Consider the following 18,929-nt stretch of genomic DNA (forward strand, 5'->3'; position numbering starts at 1 on the left):
TATTTTTTAAGGAAATCATGATTCTTTCAAAAGAACACCATTTATTTGAAAATGAAATCTTTTCTAACATTATAAAATGTCTTTACTGTCACATTTTATTAATTTAATGCATCCTTGCTGAATAAAAGTACTAATTTCTTTCAAAAAAGGAATGTTACTATCCCCAAATGTTTGGATAGTAGTGCATATACAGTATGAAACGTGTAAAGAATAATTGGCTAAGGGCCATTGAATTATTAGAAAATAATGGACACCTGAGGTGGTAATGCGGCCCCGGCGTGAAGCGTGCATTATTTTCTAATAATTCAACAGTCCAGAGTCAATTATTCCACTACGGTTACCACACCTCATGACACTATTCAGATGTCGTATTTCAAGACGTGTCAAGATTTTGTCCTTAAAACACTCTTTTGTGTGGGACTAATTTCTTATCACATTCATCTCAAGCCTCCGTTGCTGCATTTCAGAACTAGTAATGGAGGCTTAAGCCATTGTTAGAAGACTAATACAATTATTAATGCAATTGAGAGAGAGAAAAAGAGAGAGAGAGAAACGTATTTTGTGGTTAAATCCATGACAATAATTTGTCGTTTTTATCCTGTTGTTTACCATTTATTTGCTCGGTAGGTGTCATTGTGGGTTTCGTTTCTTTTGCGGTGGTAGGCTGTAAGGACCTTTTGAAATAACTGGGGGGTCGATTTGGGGGGGTCAATTTGGATGGGATTAAAATCACATTGTAAATCTGTGAAAGACAAAATTACCTGACCTTCTCAGGGAAAACTACTCCTGTCCAAACAGAGAGCAATTAGACTGAATTATGGTTTTGTAACCAGTTTTTTAAGTGCAACTTACACAGTATATGCATATTTTGGTACAAACTATCCATAAATACTTAAATTATATGCAGGTATGGTACAGTAAATAGAGGAATCTGGGACCCTTAAGGGCAAACAGGGAAAAGTGGTGTGAATGAGGGCAGAGAAACACATTCCTCCCGTTTGATTCCAGCAGATTAACGATGTGGGGAAGGCTTCTGAAAACTTGACTTATGTGCTGTTCTGCAGCGCTTAAGGTTTTGAACCTGAGCTAAGGCCTGTCATTGAATCCAGACCTCCTCATCTCTCTCTCCTACTAAATCTATCCCGCTTGTGCGATTATGAATTTGTGTGCATTAAAACTGACTCACCTGGACAGCGCACTGATGCCTGCAAGTTCTTAATGACGAAATATGAAATGCCATTTACAGTGGAAGAACAATCAAACTTCCTTTACCAGACAAATATGTACTTAATTATAATAATGGCCCAAAAAATAATGATGGATTCGACGGAGAAAGGCACCATTAACCCTGAGCACATGACCTGCTATTTGATCTGCTCTTGGAGCTTGAATTGAAAACGTTGAGGGGAAAAAGCAGGGTGATCCTCTAAAACAATTTAGTAATTCCTGAAGTGAAGTTTGGTCAGGCGGCATGTATAGCCTGGGTTCATGGAGGCTGTGTCTGTATGTGTGTGTGAGTCTGCCTGACCAGATTGTGGTCGAGAAACAGTCCCATGAATCCCATACTGATCAAGCTCTCCTTCCCCAATCCCTAATTACATACAGAGCCCTGTGGTGGGACAGTACCAGAGAAACACCGCTGACCCCGGACGAAAGAAAGGGGTGTGTGTGGTAAGATCGAGTCATACTGAATGTATAAACATCAGTTTCAGGCCAAAGGCGGGCGTGTTAAAGCTGTGTAGATTTGTGTATTTGAGAGTTTGTGTGTGAAAGCGTGGGAGAAAGGTCTGCGGAAAGAGTCCGGCTGTCCAGGGGCTTTTCTGTACAGTGAGACGTGGGACTTAGGAGGTGGATTTGCACAGCAACTGCAACATGACAAAGCATCAAGGGCTAATTCTAGAACAAGGAGACAGACAGACTGACAGGCAGTCAAAAGAGCCCAAGGAATTTCGACAGCTCCTGCTCCCAGGTCTCCATTTCCCATGCTGGTAATCCTTCCTAGTCCCTCTCACATGTTCCAGGGCAGGTAACTGCTGCTAATGCCACCACATGCTTTATATTTAAAGGCTACAGGGCACGTGGGCAGAAACAGAATGCTCTTATTGCAAACTGTTGGAGAGAGGGCACTGATCTCACAGTAAATGAGATTTTATATAGAACAGACTAAAATAAAAAAAAATCTTACTGACCACAAACCTTTGAACTGTTACATCTATATAGAGTCATTTTTAAGGGGACCTATAATGCCCCTTTTACAAGATATAATATAAGTCTCTGGTGTCCCCAGAATGTGTCTGTGAAGTTTCAGCTCAAAATACCCCACAGATCATTTATTATAGCTTGTCAAATTTTCCCCAAAAACACACCATTTTTGCACGTGTCCCTTTAAATGCAAATGAGCTGCTGCTCCCAGATGCTTTCCAAAAGAAGGCGGAGCTTTAACTGCTCACACTTCAGTTGCTCATCAACAGCAAAGCTGGAGAATCTCACGCAGGCAAAAATGATGATTGTCTGATGGAGTGACTCAGGAAGATGTCACAACTTTTAGAATGCAAATGGATGTTTCTGAATGGTTAGTGGATAAATTTATGTAGTTGTTGTGGAGTTGATTCAACTCATCAACTAGTATGTGCCATCATGTTAATCTTTTGTGCAAATCCAGCATTAAATAGACCCTGGTTTGTGAAGCAGTCCAGCATAAAATGACGGCATGGTAACAACACTCTACTACAACAACTCACAATACAAAAAATGTATTTATAGGGTTTCACCAACCCAGGAAGAAGCTTGTTGTAGTCCCTACCAGCTGTTTGTTATAGTCCTTAAAAAGCGATTTCTGTAAAAGAAATGATCTCCCTTTGCATTGAACAGTGAGCATCGAAACTTTGCAGATGTTGTTCATGCTCAAACAGCAACATTACGCACTAACTAAAGTTAAAAAAGTGAAATCATAATCAAGGACCCCTTTAAAATCTTTAACATCAGATGATAACCGATATGTTATAGATATATTGTGCATCACTAGAACAAATAAGTCAAATCAAAACGCAAGTCAATTTGTCAAATCTCAAATTAGCTGACAGCAGCATCAAATTCATTTCAAAAGGAAGTGCATGTGAACATAACCGTATTTATCACTCTATACCAGCACCATATTCTGCTGCTGCTGTGTGAACACAGCCAGAGAGAATCAGAAGTGAATGGAGTGCCGCAGCCGGTCCCACATCCCTCCACTCACTGTGAGTGAGATCTCACTCCCTCTGTGCCCTTGTAAACACATTCTCCAGCGGTAAGGCTATCTGTTGCAGTGCACTTGTGCTGGCTATAGGGCTGGGTCACAGGCAGCCAGCACTGCTTTAAGCCCTCCTCACAGGGCCTGCCAAGAGGAGTCAGCCTGGTACACTGTGCAGCGCTCGCAAAGCCCTCTCCCACGGCTATTAGTGACCATTCATCTGGGGAGCCTGGGAAAATGCATCTGAACCCGGCAGACCATCAGGGGGAACAGCCTGCCAGGTGTTCCCTCCCCCTCTGCCACACCAGCACTGTAAGCCCTGGCACCTGTGGGAAAGAGGAAGGGGCTCAGCGAGGAGGAGGGGTATGGAGGAGCCGCCCACCTCTTTTCTCCTCCCCTTCATCCATTAAGACCTGCTAATCAGATCAAAACGTGGGGCGGATGTGCATAGGTAGATGTCAGAGTTACCTAAAAATGGGTGAAAATGCAAACAGCTGCGTTGTAATTGTAATTGCCTCAGCGTGGTTGAACTTGATGGAGGGCTTCTTGGTTTACACTTCAGGAATTTATTATGTGTGACACCTACACTAAAAGAACATTAGTGCTACTTCCATTTGGACAAATAAACTTTACAACCTGTAGGAAGCTAAGAACTAATGAGAAACGACCATCGCAAAAATGTATAGTTACAAAAGTTTACCACAATTTCCACTAAAATCAAACTGTGATAATTACAATACATTTATAATATTTGAATATATATACAATATATTTACAATACTTAAAATTCTTAAAAAAATCTCTCTCTCTATTCTTATTGAATAAGGCTGCATTTATTTGTTGGGGGGAAAAAACAGTAAAAACAGTATTATCATCAAATATTACCATTTAGTTTTCTATTTTAATATATTTTAAAATGCAATTTTTTGTGAATTTGTGTTCAAGAAACTATTTTTATTATTATTGTTGAAAACATTTGTTCTGCTTAATATTTTTGTGGAAACATGTTTTTTTCAGGATTGATAAATATAAAGTTCAAAAGAACAGTATTTATTTGCAAAAAAGTCTAAAAGTCTTTATGATCACTTTTGATCAATTTAACGTGTCCTTGCTGAATAAAAGTAAAAGATTATCTTTGCCATTAATTTTGAAAAACATTATTTCAACATATTTTTTTAGACAAAATAGTAAAGAATTTTAATATTGGTGAGAATTATGATATCAATGCATCCCTAAACAATGAGAGAAAGATTTGTACACGGTTTGAAAGAGAAATTAGGTTCACATACCAAAAATGACGTTATGTTTTCGTCACTCTGAAGCTGATATAAAAGGAGGCGTGCACATTGAATGATGACAGTATGATGACTTTTTTAACAGTTATCAGAGAAACATACTTGGATTTCAGTCCTGGCATGTTTTACAGCAATGTTGTTGATAAATGCCAGTGGCGCTTTAATGCGTAACCACATAATCGTGTTGCAAGAAAACTGAGTCATCAGAGTCCCGAAGTTTAGTCGATCAAAATCCTTGCTAGTGCCCAAATTCGATACGCGGATTCACACAAAATCAATTTCACACAAATTAGTTACATTCCAAACTAAAGGAATGCGAAGTGAGTCATTCATTAAGTTCTCAAATGTGTGTATGTTTGCTTGAAATAGATGAAATTGGATTGCTTGTGTGAACTCTTTTGCAGGAATTGATGTTTTAATTTACGGGTTTTCACAGTAAAAATACTCCTGGAAAAATGAGATGAGAGAAAGCTGAGAAAAAGCAACTCTTATGCTGTAACTCTTACAATGAAAGACTAAGATAATTTAGCTTCATCTTAAAAAAAGTTCTTTGGCAGAAACTTTGAGCAAAAATCTAATTAGCTCATGTTCTCCATTTAAACCTAATAACTCTATTTTGAATTTGTAGCATCAGAGATTAGGTTAAAGCACTTGTAACGTAGCAGCAAACAGACTCTCTGGGTGACAGACACGGTCATCCAGAGGCTGCAGTGGCTTCTTTCATAAGGAGAGGCAATAATCAGGGAAAAAAGACATCTGCCCTGAGTGCAACAAGTTTACCGTTCATCTCACTCCAAAAAACATTATTTCTTAATAAGGGGGAAAAGTCAGTGAGAAACCTTACTTTTGCCCTTTTCAGGGCAGACATGCTTTAACAAATGACTAATAAAACATTGCAATCTGCTGTCTTCCAGCAAAAAAACATTTTCTTGGTTAGTGTGCCAAGAGTCCGGCTCGTGCTTCCACCAAGCCAAGACATTTGGTGGGAAAAGTTCCCCCTTTCCCGCCCTCTCTAAAGCATAAATAAATCAACTCGCTATGAGCTAATGGGGAAGCATGAGGTAGTCAGTCAGAGAGAATCTACAAGGGCTGACATTTGGAAAATGGCCTTTGCAGCTGAGAGCAGAGCAGACTGGTCAGGAAATGTGTCGGCATGTGACACGCTCACTGGATATGATAAATGTGACATGCATGTTCAAACAGCCACACAGAGGTTGACAATAGACACATCTAAGCTGAGACTGAACACAAAACGCCATGCTTGATGCATGCCATGTATGCTGACACATAAAAGAAAGGGAAAAATATGTCTAGTGCATAAGTGAGTTCACACAAAAGGATCTGGGGAGAGTTAATAGCTGCTGATGGCCGACAGCTGGAGTAGTCACATGTTCTGTGACTGGGAAAATCGCAGGACTCTTTGGGTACATTCCAATCGCCTAAAAGTGTGTCGTGAACTGGACTTCACGAAGTATTTGGCCAATTGGAATTACAAATTATAAGGAGTGTGTATGCTTAGTCCAACAGGCACTGCAAACAATTTAGGAATCAAGTATGAATGTCACTGCCATACATTTTATAAATGAATCAAATCACATGAACTACTTCATATAAAATTTCATAAAAACATTTATCATTAAAGTCCTCATGAAATCAAGATTGAGGTTTTTTGGCTTTTAGTATGAATATGTTAGCCTTAAGGTTATCTATAAGCTAGTGTGCTCCAAAACAATGACAAAATTTGCATTTAGTAGTTATAAGCCTTCAAAACTTACAGTCTCTCACTTTTGCCAAAATGGATCAACGATTTTGATGACATCACCCTGCACTTCAGCTTCCCATCAGATTTTCTGTCCAATAAATGCTCTCTAGAATCTGAAGCGTCCCATCCCCTACACTATAAATAGATGCTGAAGCTGTGGTTGAAATCGGTCACTTGTTCACACAATTACTGTTCTATATGGTGAATGGCACATAATGCAGTATTTAGGGGATAGGGAACGATTCAGACTGTGTAAATATTCTTTCAGTTTGTGTCACGCGAACCACCGCAGCATGCACACAGCCTGCTCCGGTCCAGAGACACGAGAGCACAGAGCGGATCATACGCGCGAGTCGGACCACAAAACGTATCGGACCCATTTGAATTCTACACAGAATGCTATATTTTAAAGCGATATGGAGGACATTAGGAGGAAAAAATGGTTAGACAGATTCTGCCTTAGAAACAGTACTGACAAGTAGAAGAGATAACACTGGTGCCATGTACCAACAAAAATTACACACTTTTCAAACTACACATCCTCAGCATGATTATGTTCCCTGGTTTGCTTTAGTAAGTGTTTCATATTAAATGTAAAAGGGGAATCTGTTAGACTCTGGCTGTCATAAGCTATCAAATGAGGCTTTGCCAAGCTCAACCGCTCTGGCTGAGCTGTGAAATAAACCCCACGTCACGTCTTCCTGTTTCAGTGAAAATTACATCAACACATTGAATAATGCTGTGCGTCTCAAGACACTTCAGTCGGCCTTTAAATGTAGAGGTTGAGTATCACCAATTATTGTTTTTATAAAACAATAATTGCCGACTGACAACACATGAGAAACATCATGAGACAGGAGAAACTCGGACATTGCACTACTGAAAATTGAACGGTCCATGCATGTGGATTTGGATTAAACAGTTAATCTCTTTGATGCCGTGCCTGGAGGACGCCGTTTAGCCCTTCACAGTGGCGTATAGTGGACGGGCATGCAGGGCTAGTAAATTATTCTGGTAACACTTTACTTGAAGGGGTGTGCATAAGACTGACATGACACCTTCATAATCTTGACATTACACGTGTCATGAATATGAAGGAGGTTTTATGCATGTTTATGACAACTGTCATTAAATGTCATTCGCTCAATTATGTCATTTTTAATGCAAAGATGACATTGTTTGAGATGTCTTTGTTACAACAACTTGACATAAACCAACACATCATAACCTGTCAGTGTCTTTGTCATGACAACTTGACATTAGCAAACCATCATAACCTGTCATAAACATGACATAGCAGATTAATTATCAAACTTAAAAAACTTCTTAGCTTTATGGGTTAACATTACATTACATTATTTTGGTAACACTTCAGTATAGGGAACACATATATTAACGATTAACTATGACTTTTCCCTCAATAAACTCTTAATTTACTGCTTATAGTTAATTGTTAGGTTTAGGTATTGGGTAGGATTAAGAATGTAGAATAAGATCATGCAGAATAAGGCATTAATATGTGCTTTTAAGTACTAATAAATAGCCAATATTTTAGCCATATGAATGCTAATAGTAATAAGCAACTAGTTAAAAGACCCTAAAATAAAGTGTTACCATTATTTTATAACAGTGTCATCTTTTTTACGAAATTTGAAATTGTCTATTATCTGACCTTCTGTTGGAGGAAACAGAGTATTGTCACTTAATGACATTTTAATGACAAGTTCAATCTGTACCACTGTACTTGAGCTCAAGATACATATTCATGACACTATTATAATGCCCTCATGACAGCCAATGTCAAAACCAACCACATGACAGTTTAATGCAATGTTAACTTATAAAGCTAAATGATGTCAAGTTGTCATGACAAAGACACTGACAGGTTATGATGTGTTGGTTTATTTCAAGTTGTCATAACTCGGACATCTCAAACAATGTCATCTTTGCATTAAAAATGACATAATTGAGCGAATGACACTTAATGACAGTTGTCATAAACATTCATAAAACCTCATTCATATTCATGACATGTGTCATGTCATGATTATGAAGGTGTCATGTCAGTCTTATGCACACCCCTTCAAGTAAAGTGTTACCATTATTCTTATTATTGTTATACTACTTTTATTATTAAATTAATATTGCAATTAATTTGCCCCGCAATATCATAGAGCTTTACCACATAACTGACAAGCTGCGAGGATAATAAAAGATTAGTTAGATAGCTTACTCCTCATTTAAAAAACTTGTTTATCATGAAATACTTCTCGATTTGTGAAACACTCATTTGTTTCTCACTATGGGCCACAAGAGGAACATTAAGAAAACAAATTAGATTCATCGTATCTAAGAGAATATGCGCCGTTAATGCAGCGTCAGATGCCAAAAGCTCGGCCAGTTTTTACTTTCAGTTTCTGTAGTGAATAACTGACTGCCGTTTGAGACTTCTTCACCCGCATAACTCTCACACAAAGTTTGCACATTGTTTATGTGATATCCACTAGCTTGCCTTCATGGTTTAAAATGGAAATATTTTCAATATTGCGACTTGTGTCATTGTAATATGTGGCATTATAATATTTTGGCATTTTTCTTTGTCACCAGTTGCTCGAAAAATGATGGACAATGATTTACATATCATGCATGCCATTTCCTGTGATAAAAAGTAGAAGTAAATTATTAAATAAATGAGTAAATGCAGGTACAAAAAGACTTGATTTTTTTTACTGCCTCCCTTAACTCGAGAGTCAAATGTCACCCATGTATGTATGTATATGTGTGTATATGTATGTATATTATATATATATATATATATATATATATATATATATATATATATATATATATATATACATATACACATACACACATACACACATACACACACACACAGGTGCTGGTCATATAATTAGAATATTGTGAAAAAGTTCATTTTTTTATTGTAAATTATTTTTAAAAATGAAACTTTCATATATTCTAGATTCTCTACATGTAAAGTAAAACATTTCAAAAGTTTTTTTTATTTTTTTTTATTTTGATGATTAGAGCATACAGCTCATGAAAGTCCAAAATCCAGTATCTCAAAATATTAGAATATTTCCTAAGATCAATCAAAAAATGGATTTTCAAAACAGAAAAGTTCAAGTTCTTTAAAGTATGTTCATTTGTACACTCAATACTTGGTCGGCAGCACATATTACAGCAAATGACTTGCTCCTAGCACAAATTACAGCATCAGTGAAGTGTGGCATGTAAGTGATCAGCCTGTGGCACTGCTGAAGCACTATTGAGCCTTCAGATCATCTGTATATAGTTGGATCGACTGTTTCTCATCTTTCTCTTGAAAATATCCCATAGATTCAGGGGTCAGGCATGTTGGCTGGCCAATAAAACACAGTAATATCATGGTCAGCAAACCACTTGGAAGTGGTTTTTGCACTGTGGCAGGTGCTAAAGTCCTACTGGAAAAGGAAATCAGCATCTCCATAAAGCTTGTCAGCAGATGGAAGCATAAAGTGCTCCAAAATCTCCTGGAAGATGGCTGCATTGACTTTGCACTTGATAAAACACAATGGACCAACACCAGCAGATGTCACGGCCCCCCAAATCATTACTAACTTCAGAAACTTCCCACTAGACTTCAAGCAGCTTGGATTCTGTGCCTCTCCAGTCTTCCTTCAGACTCTGGGACCATGATTTCAACATGAAATGCAAAATTTACTTTTATCTGAAAAGAGGACTTTCGACCACTGTTCACTGTCCAGTTCTTTTTCTCCTTAGCCCAGGTAAGATGCTTCTGAAGTTGTTTCCGTTTCAGAAGTGGCTTGGTAGTCCTTTTCCTGAAGATGTCTGAGTGTGGTGACTCTTGATGCGCTGACTCTGGCTTCATTTGACTCATTGTGAAGCTCTCCCAAGTGTTTGAATCGGCTTTACTTGACAGTATTCTCAAGCTTGTGGTCATCCCTGTTGCTTGTGCACCTTTGCCTACCCAATTTCTTCCTTCTAGTCAACTTTGCATTTAATATGCTTTGATACATCACTCTGTAAACAGCCACCACATTCAGTAATGACCTTCTGTGACTTACTCTCTTTGTGGAGGGTGTCAATGATTGTCTCCTGGACCACTGCCAAGTCAGCAGTCTTCCCCATTAGTGTGGTTTCAAAGAACAAGAGATACCCGGAATTTATACTGTAGGGATGGTCATTTAATGAAACTCAAATGTAAATATTCTAATAATTTGAGATACTGGATTTTGGACTTTCATTAGCTGTACGCTCTAATCAACAAATTAAAAAAAAAAAAAAAATTATTTACAATTAAAAAAAATGAACTTTTTCACGATATTCTACTTATATGACCAGCACCTGTATATCAAAGGTTGCGTTAGACTTTAACATTGTCCGTCATTTTGACGGACAGGGTCGTAAAAATTCCGTCATAATCTATTACTACCCGTAATTTTAATTTTCATATTTTAATTATAATAACACATTTAATTGCTTTTATTTTTGTTCACAAATAAAAGCAATTAAATGTGTTATTATAACATTTGAACAAAAATAAAAGCAATTAAATGTGTTATTATAACATTTGAACAAAAATAAAAGCAATTAAATGTGTTATTATAATTAAAATATGAAAATTAAAATGACGGGTAATTCACACGTGAAATTTCTCTGTACCGTACTATAGGCTACGATGGTAGCTATTAAAGAAAACGTAGTTTCATATTTATGTTTAAATAGTCCTATGTTATATTTTAAATTAATCTATTTGATTATGAAAAGTTAACAGCATGAGTAAGATGCATCATAAGATGCGCAATATATCGGGAGACATGGAGAGGGTCAGACATGATTTTAAACACTTCATTAAGTTTTATTTTGTAGAAAGCCTTTCTTTAAAGTGAATTTCGTTTTGTAAAAATTGTATCTTAATTTTAATCAATGTTTCATTAACCAATTGCCTGGATGTAATAAATAAGAAGCAAATATACCAGACAATATAATCATGACATGGAGGCGCGGGCGCGATCACTGGCGCGTGAACTGGAACACGTCAGCTAAATGAACCGAAACTCAGCGGCTGCTTGCCTCACAGACATGAGAAATATATCTACAGAAAGCTTTAAATACCTACTTTAACGAAAACGAATTAATTAAAAACGAAAAGAAATAGGCTACTCTGATTATGTAGACTAAACCGAATGAAGTGCATTCTCTCTCTAGCGCATCCATGAGGAGATGATGAGAGTCAATATCAACTTCATCTTTGCAGCCGACACTGATTCAGAAAACATTACTTTATTAATAAACAATTAAAATGTCTCCTTGCTGTTTTGTGCATGCATGAGACCAATATCGATTCGTAAATCACAATCGATCTCTTGGTAGGCTATATGCTGTTTTCAGTTGATGATTAAACAGTGCATTGTGCGCCTCCCATCCAATAAATCGCAATAGGTTTAACGCTTTGTGTTGCTTTTGATATGGAACAAAAGTCTCAGATTTCAAATTCTGTCCATTTCATTAAGAAATTCAAGCAATAAATACCGTTTTGGCGCTCTTTAATGTGGCGTGATAGAGAGTTGTAGCTTCTGGGTACTCGCCTGTGCGTTATCAGTATCAAACGCATAGCAAAAGATTCCTGCCAGTTTTATTTTTGTTCTGGATCCAGTGCTCTGCTGCTACATTGGAGCGCACTCGCCACCAACTGGACAGGGGTGGGAATTACAGTTACAATTTACAGTAGATCACCCTGAGTGTAATCTGTCACCGTGACGGACGGCCTTCAGATTTTTCCGTCATTGATAAAAAAATTCCGTCAATGACGGAAAATTTTCGGTTAACGCGACCTCTGATATATATATATCACAAAATAATAAAAAACAAAATATAATTACTTCATGATATAAAAGATATTTCTTATCTGTTGAGTGAGCACCCTCACATGTGTGTATGCTACACTGAGAAGGAGATCAGCCGGTTATTGTTTGACCTCCACACTGAGCATGTGACCCTTGCATTTATTTCCCAGTCACAGTCCAACTCCATTTCCTGCCAGAGGCCTAAAAAAATACTTTTAACCTTCTAGGTTTATGGACACAACTGAAGGAGACAGTCTGTCCATGCACACACTCCCTGTGAGTGCATTTCATCATTTTTTATGCTTATCTGTCAAAGATAATGAGTCAGACTTTCCGATATATTAGACAATAGCCCTGTTCTCACCTGGACCAAGGGCGAGACAATGCATTTCTCACAGTTGTTACATACACAGTGAGCAGTGTGATTCATGATATGCTTGTCAGATCTCAGATCGTTCTCTAATGAGAGGTGCTGGACACTTACACCACGTCATGAGTGAAGGCTGAAGTAAGTCGATCTTTATCTGGGAAACCAGCTACTGACAGACCCTAAAAACCCTAATAGCCAATGCCAGACTATAAACAATCCACCTCCTTGCTTTTTTTAATCTTGTTGCCTGACTTGTTTCCCAGCAGCAAGAGGAGAATAAAATAAGCAAAACTGCATGTAATACTAGCACTGAACAACAAGAAGAGAGAAAGATGAGCACCTCCGCAGCGGTGCAGCCGTGCCTTGACGTGCCGTGAGAGGGGCAGCAACATCTAAAGAGGAGAAAATTTCTTTTTATGAGCTTAACTGCCCTGTAATCTACCTCTCTCAGCAGGACTTGGCCCATGCAGTGAGTCAGCCTTTTACAGTCCTTAAGTGCTACCTGTGTAGAAAGAACCACCTCCCTTAAGGCCCCAACACACATCAAGTGAAATCGAAGAATGAACGGGCGTGATGTCATTTCAAAGTAAATCTGACTAAAACAAAGTTAGTTTGGACTTCGTTTCAGTGGTTTGAAACAGCTTGCTACTTCTTTTGTATACATTTAAAGTAATTTTTTTTTGTTTCTTTATGGTCTCTATTTCTCTACTTTGTTTTGAAACCTTTCCCTTCCTGCTGTAGGACAGCCGTGTACTGAGTGCCAGAGTTGTGAAGCAGTGTGACATGTCTCGTGTTTATGAAGGAGAGATTGTTTCTAAAGTAGGTGTGAGGGAAAGACACAGGTCTTTACTTGCAGCTTGATCATGGGTAATTATATATTTCAATAGCCTATAGCAAATTGTCAAATATTCAGGTGCAAAATATATTTACAATCTTAACAGGTACATTCAGTATTGTACTGTAAGATTACAGTTGTATTTGTGGTTCAAATGGGTACAACAAAACATACATAAATCAAAATAGTTAAACATTAGTAGACATTAATGAACATAAGGGATGGGTCTGTACGTCACCATCTTCTGAACACATGCCAATGGCATAAACTAAATAATGCCGTTATCATTGCCAAAATAAACAGCACCAACTCTAAAATTTTTGTTATGCTGCCATGATTTTATGAGTTTGATGCAGAAAAACAGCCAAAACATCATGGCTTTGTTTCAAAACCTAGTGAGCTGCTTTGCTTTATACTGCAGCCATATCACCCTGTAGCCCAAGACTGGTTGCCCACTGAAGCAGGGTTGAGCCTGGTCAGTACCTGGATGGGAGACCTCCTGGGAAAACTAGGTTGCTGCTGGAAGAGGTGTTAGTGAGGCCAGCAGGGGGTGCTAATCCTGTAGTCTCTGTGGGTCTTAACGCCCCAGTATAGTGATGGGGACACTATACTGTCAAAAGCACCGTCCTTCGGATGAGACGCTAAACCGAGGTCCTGACTCTCTGTGGTCATTAAAAATCCCAGGATGTCCTTCAAAAAGAGTAGGGGTGTAACCCCGGCATCCTGGCCCAATTTGCCCATTGGCTTCTGTCCATCATGGCCTCTTAATCAACCCCATATACTGATTGGCTTCATCACTCTGTCTCCTCTCCACCAATAAGCTGGTGTGTGGTGGGAGTTCTCATGCAATATGGCTGCTGTCGCATCATCCAGGTGGTTGACGAGATTCCCCCTTCCATATGTAAAGCGCTTTGAGTACCCAGAAAAGCACTATATAATTGTAACAAATTATTATTACATGCCTTCTAAGGTGACATCCAAATTGAAAAGAAAGCTCAAAAAGCGTTCCTCCATAAAACTCACAACTGATTTCAATAGAATTAGCATGTTAAAGGATTAGTTCCCTTTAAAATGAAAATTGCCCCAAGATTTACTCACCCTCAAGCCATCCTAGGTGTTTATGACTTTCTTTTTTCTGATTAACACAATCTGAGTTATATTAATAAATATCCTGATGCATCCAAGCTTTATAATGGCAGTGAATGGAACCAACGAGTATAAAGCTCAAGAAAGTGCAATCATCCATCATAAACATACTCAACACAGCTCCGGGGGGTTAAAAAGAGCAGTTGTGAATAGCAGTGAAGCAACACAACTGACAATGATAGGTCACATTACATGATGTACTATATAATTGACGGATAAAGTACATCCGAATTTCAATCATGTTACCCATTTTCATACTATATAGAACACTTTTTTAATGGTCGCAAAGTAAGTACCTACTAGACAGTATGTGATTTTGGGCGTTTTGGAACAGAGCGCATGTGTTCCGTACCTTCAAGACAAAGCGGGGCAGTCAGGGTGAAATCCTTCCTCGGTTTGGGCTGGATCTTCTGGTATTTGGCCTCTTGAAACTGCCTCACCCTCGGCTCTAATGCATCTCTTATCAGAGAGCCGACTTCCTGTGAATACAAACACATAAGAGTTTGCATACATATATGCAATCTTGAAAACAAAGACAAACCTCCCAAGGTGACATACTTTTATATGGAGCTCACATTTAACTAGAAGTGCTGCATGTAGAGTTAAACCTGGGAGGGAAAATCATTCAAAGCCTTTCGGCTGTGTGGGCCAATAAAAACATATATCTTATAAAGGCAGGAGGAGGATGGGGGAGGGATCCACAAGAGTACATCCAAATTCCAGATTTCTGCAGTATCAGTCTATTGAAGTATAAGAGGACACACACAAACAAACAGAAACACACCCTAATTCCCGTACCTTCCTGTGCTCTAGAGAGAACCAGCTGGCATTGTCTTGGCTGCCTAAGGGTAGTATGTGAAGATCCACTAGCACGGCGAATTTCCCACACTTTGAGAGAGAAAGAAAAAAAGATGGGGGTCTTAAATACAACAAAAAGAAGTCATCACTGAGCTGATTAAATGACACCTTCAAATCCATAGCTGAAGGCAAGTCACACCATCCTCTTCCTCTTGTCTTTGTGCATCTGCTTCCCCCCCTCTCTTCCCACCGGTTTTACAAGCTTTGTAAACGCACCTCATTAGCATCATGTCAGTAACCAGATACACTTGATCTCACAGACGATGGTGTTAAAACCAAAGACGTACGGAGAACTGACACAGCAAAAGATTTGCAGGCTTTGCTAAAGGACGACCTCGCTAACCTGTTAGTTTATGGAAATGTGACGAGAAGAGGGCCAGATTCAGGGAGGCTGCAGAATTTCATCCGAAGAGTGGAATTCTTGGAGCGCTGCGTCAGCACGTCAGGGACAATAAGTCATGGCAGAGTAGGAGAGCCAGAGCCGTCGTGGCCGTTTAAGCACTTGTTACATCTCCACTCCACACTGGCCTGATTATGTTTTACACATGAGCACAAGAGCGAGCCCGTCACTGTGCTCCGGTCCGCTCACACAGGCCTTTCCCGGACCACCCGCAAGAGGATGGAGAGGAGCCGGCGCTGAAGCATGTCAACACCTGAGCTCAAAGCTAGATGCGGCCGCATTGATGCCGCGGGGACACAAGCTTGATAGACTGAGGGGGGAAAGAGCTGATGACATCAGAGGGGAGCAGACAGGAAGAAATTCCCCTTTTCAAGACACAGTCCAGAACACATTCTAGAGCACTTCCAGAGTGCCTGATAAAATCCTGATAGAACACGAATGAGCGAGGGTGTTTTAGTGGGCCCTGGAGAAGAGCTAAAGTGGCTTGGGCCAGGCGGTAATGCTCTAGGTCCATGTTTCTCCGAGGCCAGCTGGGAAAGGATGACGTGATAAAGTGAATTAGAAGGGTGTGTTGGGTAAAGCCCATTGTTCAGCACCGCTCTCTGGCTACACTCGTTTTCTCTCCCTCTTTACATCTCTGTCTCTTTCTCGCTCGTCACATAAGCAATGATTTATGCCTCCCCATACCGGAGGAATCTACAGCGACTGAGTAAATAAAACGTCTCCAGCATTCTCGTTTGGCTTCTAACCTCTGAATTCATCTCCAGTCAAGCAGGATTACGGCACATTATTAGCACACAGACAGGCCAAATCGTGCTGCCAAATAGCTTTGTTTTTGACATGAAAGCATATTTTCCTCTAATTGCTGCTTTGTGTACATGAGGGTTAGCTTGGTGGTGGCTGTGTTGAACTTGAGGGACAGGCTGCCCCCTTGTGTGAGACTATGGAAGTGTATTTTTTAAAGATAAGCAGCTATATATAGGTGGTGACATATTATGAGACAACTCTGTTAGGATCTGTGTCAAGGTTGTTTTTGTTTCATTGAGATCCTTACAGATACATTCATTCCAAAATCCATGATAAATCTCATCTGATGTGGCGTTTGAGGCAAAGAAAGAGTTAATCCTTTGTGGGCAAGTGGAGACAAGAGCTAAAAGAAGAAACAGAGGCATCCTTATGTATGTGTGTACGTGGACAACAGCAGATCCTTTAGAAAACACTGGGCGGCTTTCTCCTCACGTCTTTGTGCTGTGACCATTCTGCAACTGACCAGTGGTTTCGGCTGACTGCCTTCCACAATTACCGTGGCGTGGGAAAGCAGCGGAGGGGATAGACAGGAACTGTCAATCAGGCGGTGAAAAGGAGCTTGGCTTCGATGATCCCATAATGTGTCTTTTTACACTGCCTCTGGACCCGCCACACTATCGCATGCTGTTCTGTTTTTCTACACTTTCCTTTCGAAATCTGAAATATGCCATTACAGAAGACTTTAGGAATGTTCCCAGTGTTTGAGAGGCATGTTCGCTTGGCATTTCCAGGCCCTGTGTGACTGTGGGACAGAGAGAAACAGTAAAATGGATTTGCCTAATATGGGGGTCTGTATTTAAATGTGCAGTTGAGTCTATTTGACATACAGTGATTGGAAAGAACAATGAGGTTTGGTTCATGAAGGATTAGTGCCATTGGAACTAATGAGATAGTTCTCCCAAAACTGAAAATCATATCATGATTTACATCAACCCTCACGTTTCAAATTTGCATGCATTTCTTCCTTCTATGGAGCACAAAAGAAGATATTTTGAGAAACGTTTTTGTTTTAGACCACAATGACTTTCATTGCAAGGGGAAAAAATCAGTTGAAACAGAAGAAAGTGAGTAAATGATGACAGGATTTTCATTTGTGGATGAACTATCCTTTTAAAGGGGGCAGTGGAAGACACCTGTTTGACTGGATGGAAGAATAAGATAGGTCCTGTTTACACCTGGTATTAAGATGCGTTTTGGTCGATCCGATCACAAGTGGACGACGCTAAATATAGGTGTAAATGGGGTGTAAAACGTTTTGAGCTTGTCCAGTTTCAACCACTTCCAGAGGTAGTCAAAAATGCATTTTCGCTAAAGACCACCTTCTGACACAATAAACATTATGGGAAGCACACTAACCAGACAGGATTTAAACTTTGCCGGCTGAAGCCGTAAGTTTGGTGTGAAGGCGAAAAACGTATTAAGCCCAATGTTTTCTAACAAACACTTGATCTCGCGGCTGTCAGAGCAGAAACAAAAGATGCTCTCTGTACGTTTTCCCGTTGTCTCCTGTCACGCAAATTGCGTGCGGTTATTTCACATATTAAATCATAACTTCTGAAGAAGCCCATACATTTACCCACCCATTGACCCTCCCCTTGAAGAAATCAGGACAGAAGTGGTCGAAAGTGGACAAAAGAGACAGATTAAAACACCAGGTGTAGACAGGTATGTGTCTCTCTCATCCACTTGAGATCCGACCGACCAAAACACATCTTTATACCAGGTGGAAACAGGGCAATTGAGAGCTTTTGCACATTTAACAACAACAATTTTGCATTCTAAATAAAAGACCTCTACAGATTTGAATTCATTTTTGTGAGAAATCTAAAAATAGTTCAAAACTGCCATCCAATGTCTTCTGTTATGCCAGTAAACAAGAAAATCATTGGCTGTATTTGCAGAGAATGGTATTAAAACATACGTTTTGCAACAGCTACTTTTGCAACGGTTTTGTTGAATGTCTTACAGAAAAGCCTTTCAGGGGGAAAAATCTGCTAGAAAACAGCTGAACCGAGAGGTGATCTCTGACCTAAGCCGCTAGCCCGCTACACAACCTCTGTTAAACAATCCCTTGGCAGATACATTCATATTCTCTGAAATGTAATCTAGGTTTGTTTGCAGAGTTTCTTTTGTTTGCCGAGTAACTTTTTTATGTGCTGGTTTATTTTTCATCCATGTGTGATTTATTAGTCCACTTATGTTAAACACCTGCAATGGTTTTAACAAATCCTTCACTGTTGTGCAATGAAAGTCTTGACAGCTCTATGTCACATTCTAGAGGAAGAATGATGCTGTCTTCAGGAAATCTTTCGCAGATATGATCATACAAGGTAAAAGACCAGCTTCTTTTTCTT

General features: G+C 39.3%; 1 protein-coding gene across 4 annotated transcripts in view; it reads right to left on the reverse strand.

Moving 5' to 3' along the window:
* The window catches only part of LOC125277158 (SLX4 interacting protein), a 54,587-nt gene that overhangs the window by 29,045 nt on the left and 6,613 nt on the right, over positions 1-18,929 (reverse strand). For 2 of the 4 annotated variants that reach the window (XM_048205452.1, XM_048205453.1), the window contains exons 3-4: positions 15,309-15,398; positions 14,863-14,989 (exon numbers count right to left, since the gene is read on the reverse strand). In XM_048205452.1, the coding sequence (XP_048061409.1) occupies positions 14,863-14,989; positions 15,309-15,398 (217 nt within the window). The remainder of the gene's footprint in view (positions 1-14,862; positions 14,990-15,308; positions 15,399-18,929) is intronic. The other 2 variants (XM_048205455.1, XM_048205456.1) reach the window with 1 other exon arrangement.

Source organism: Megalobrama amblycephala, linkage group LG10 (assembly GCF_018812025.1).
Source record: "Megalobrama amblycephala isolate DHTTF-2021 linkage group LG10, ASM1881202v1, whole genome shotgun sequence".
NCBI classification, from domain to species: domain Eukaryota; kingdom Metazoa; phylum Chordata; class Actinopteri; order Cypriniformes; family Xenocyprididae; genus Megalobrama; species Megalobrama amblycephala.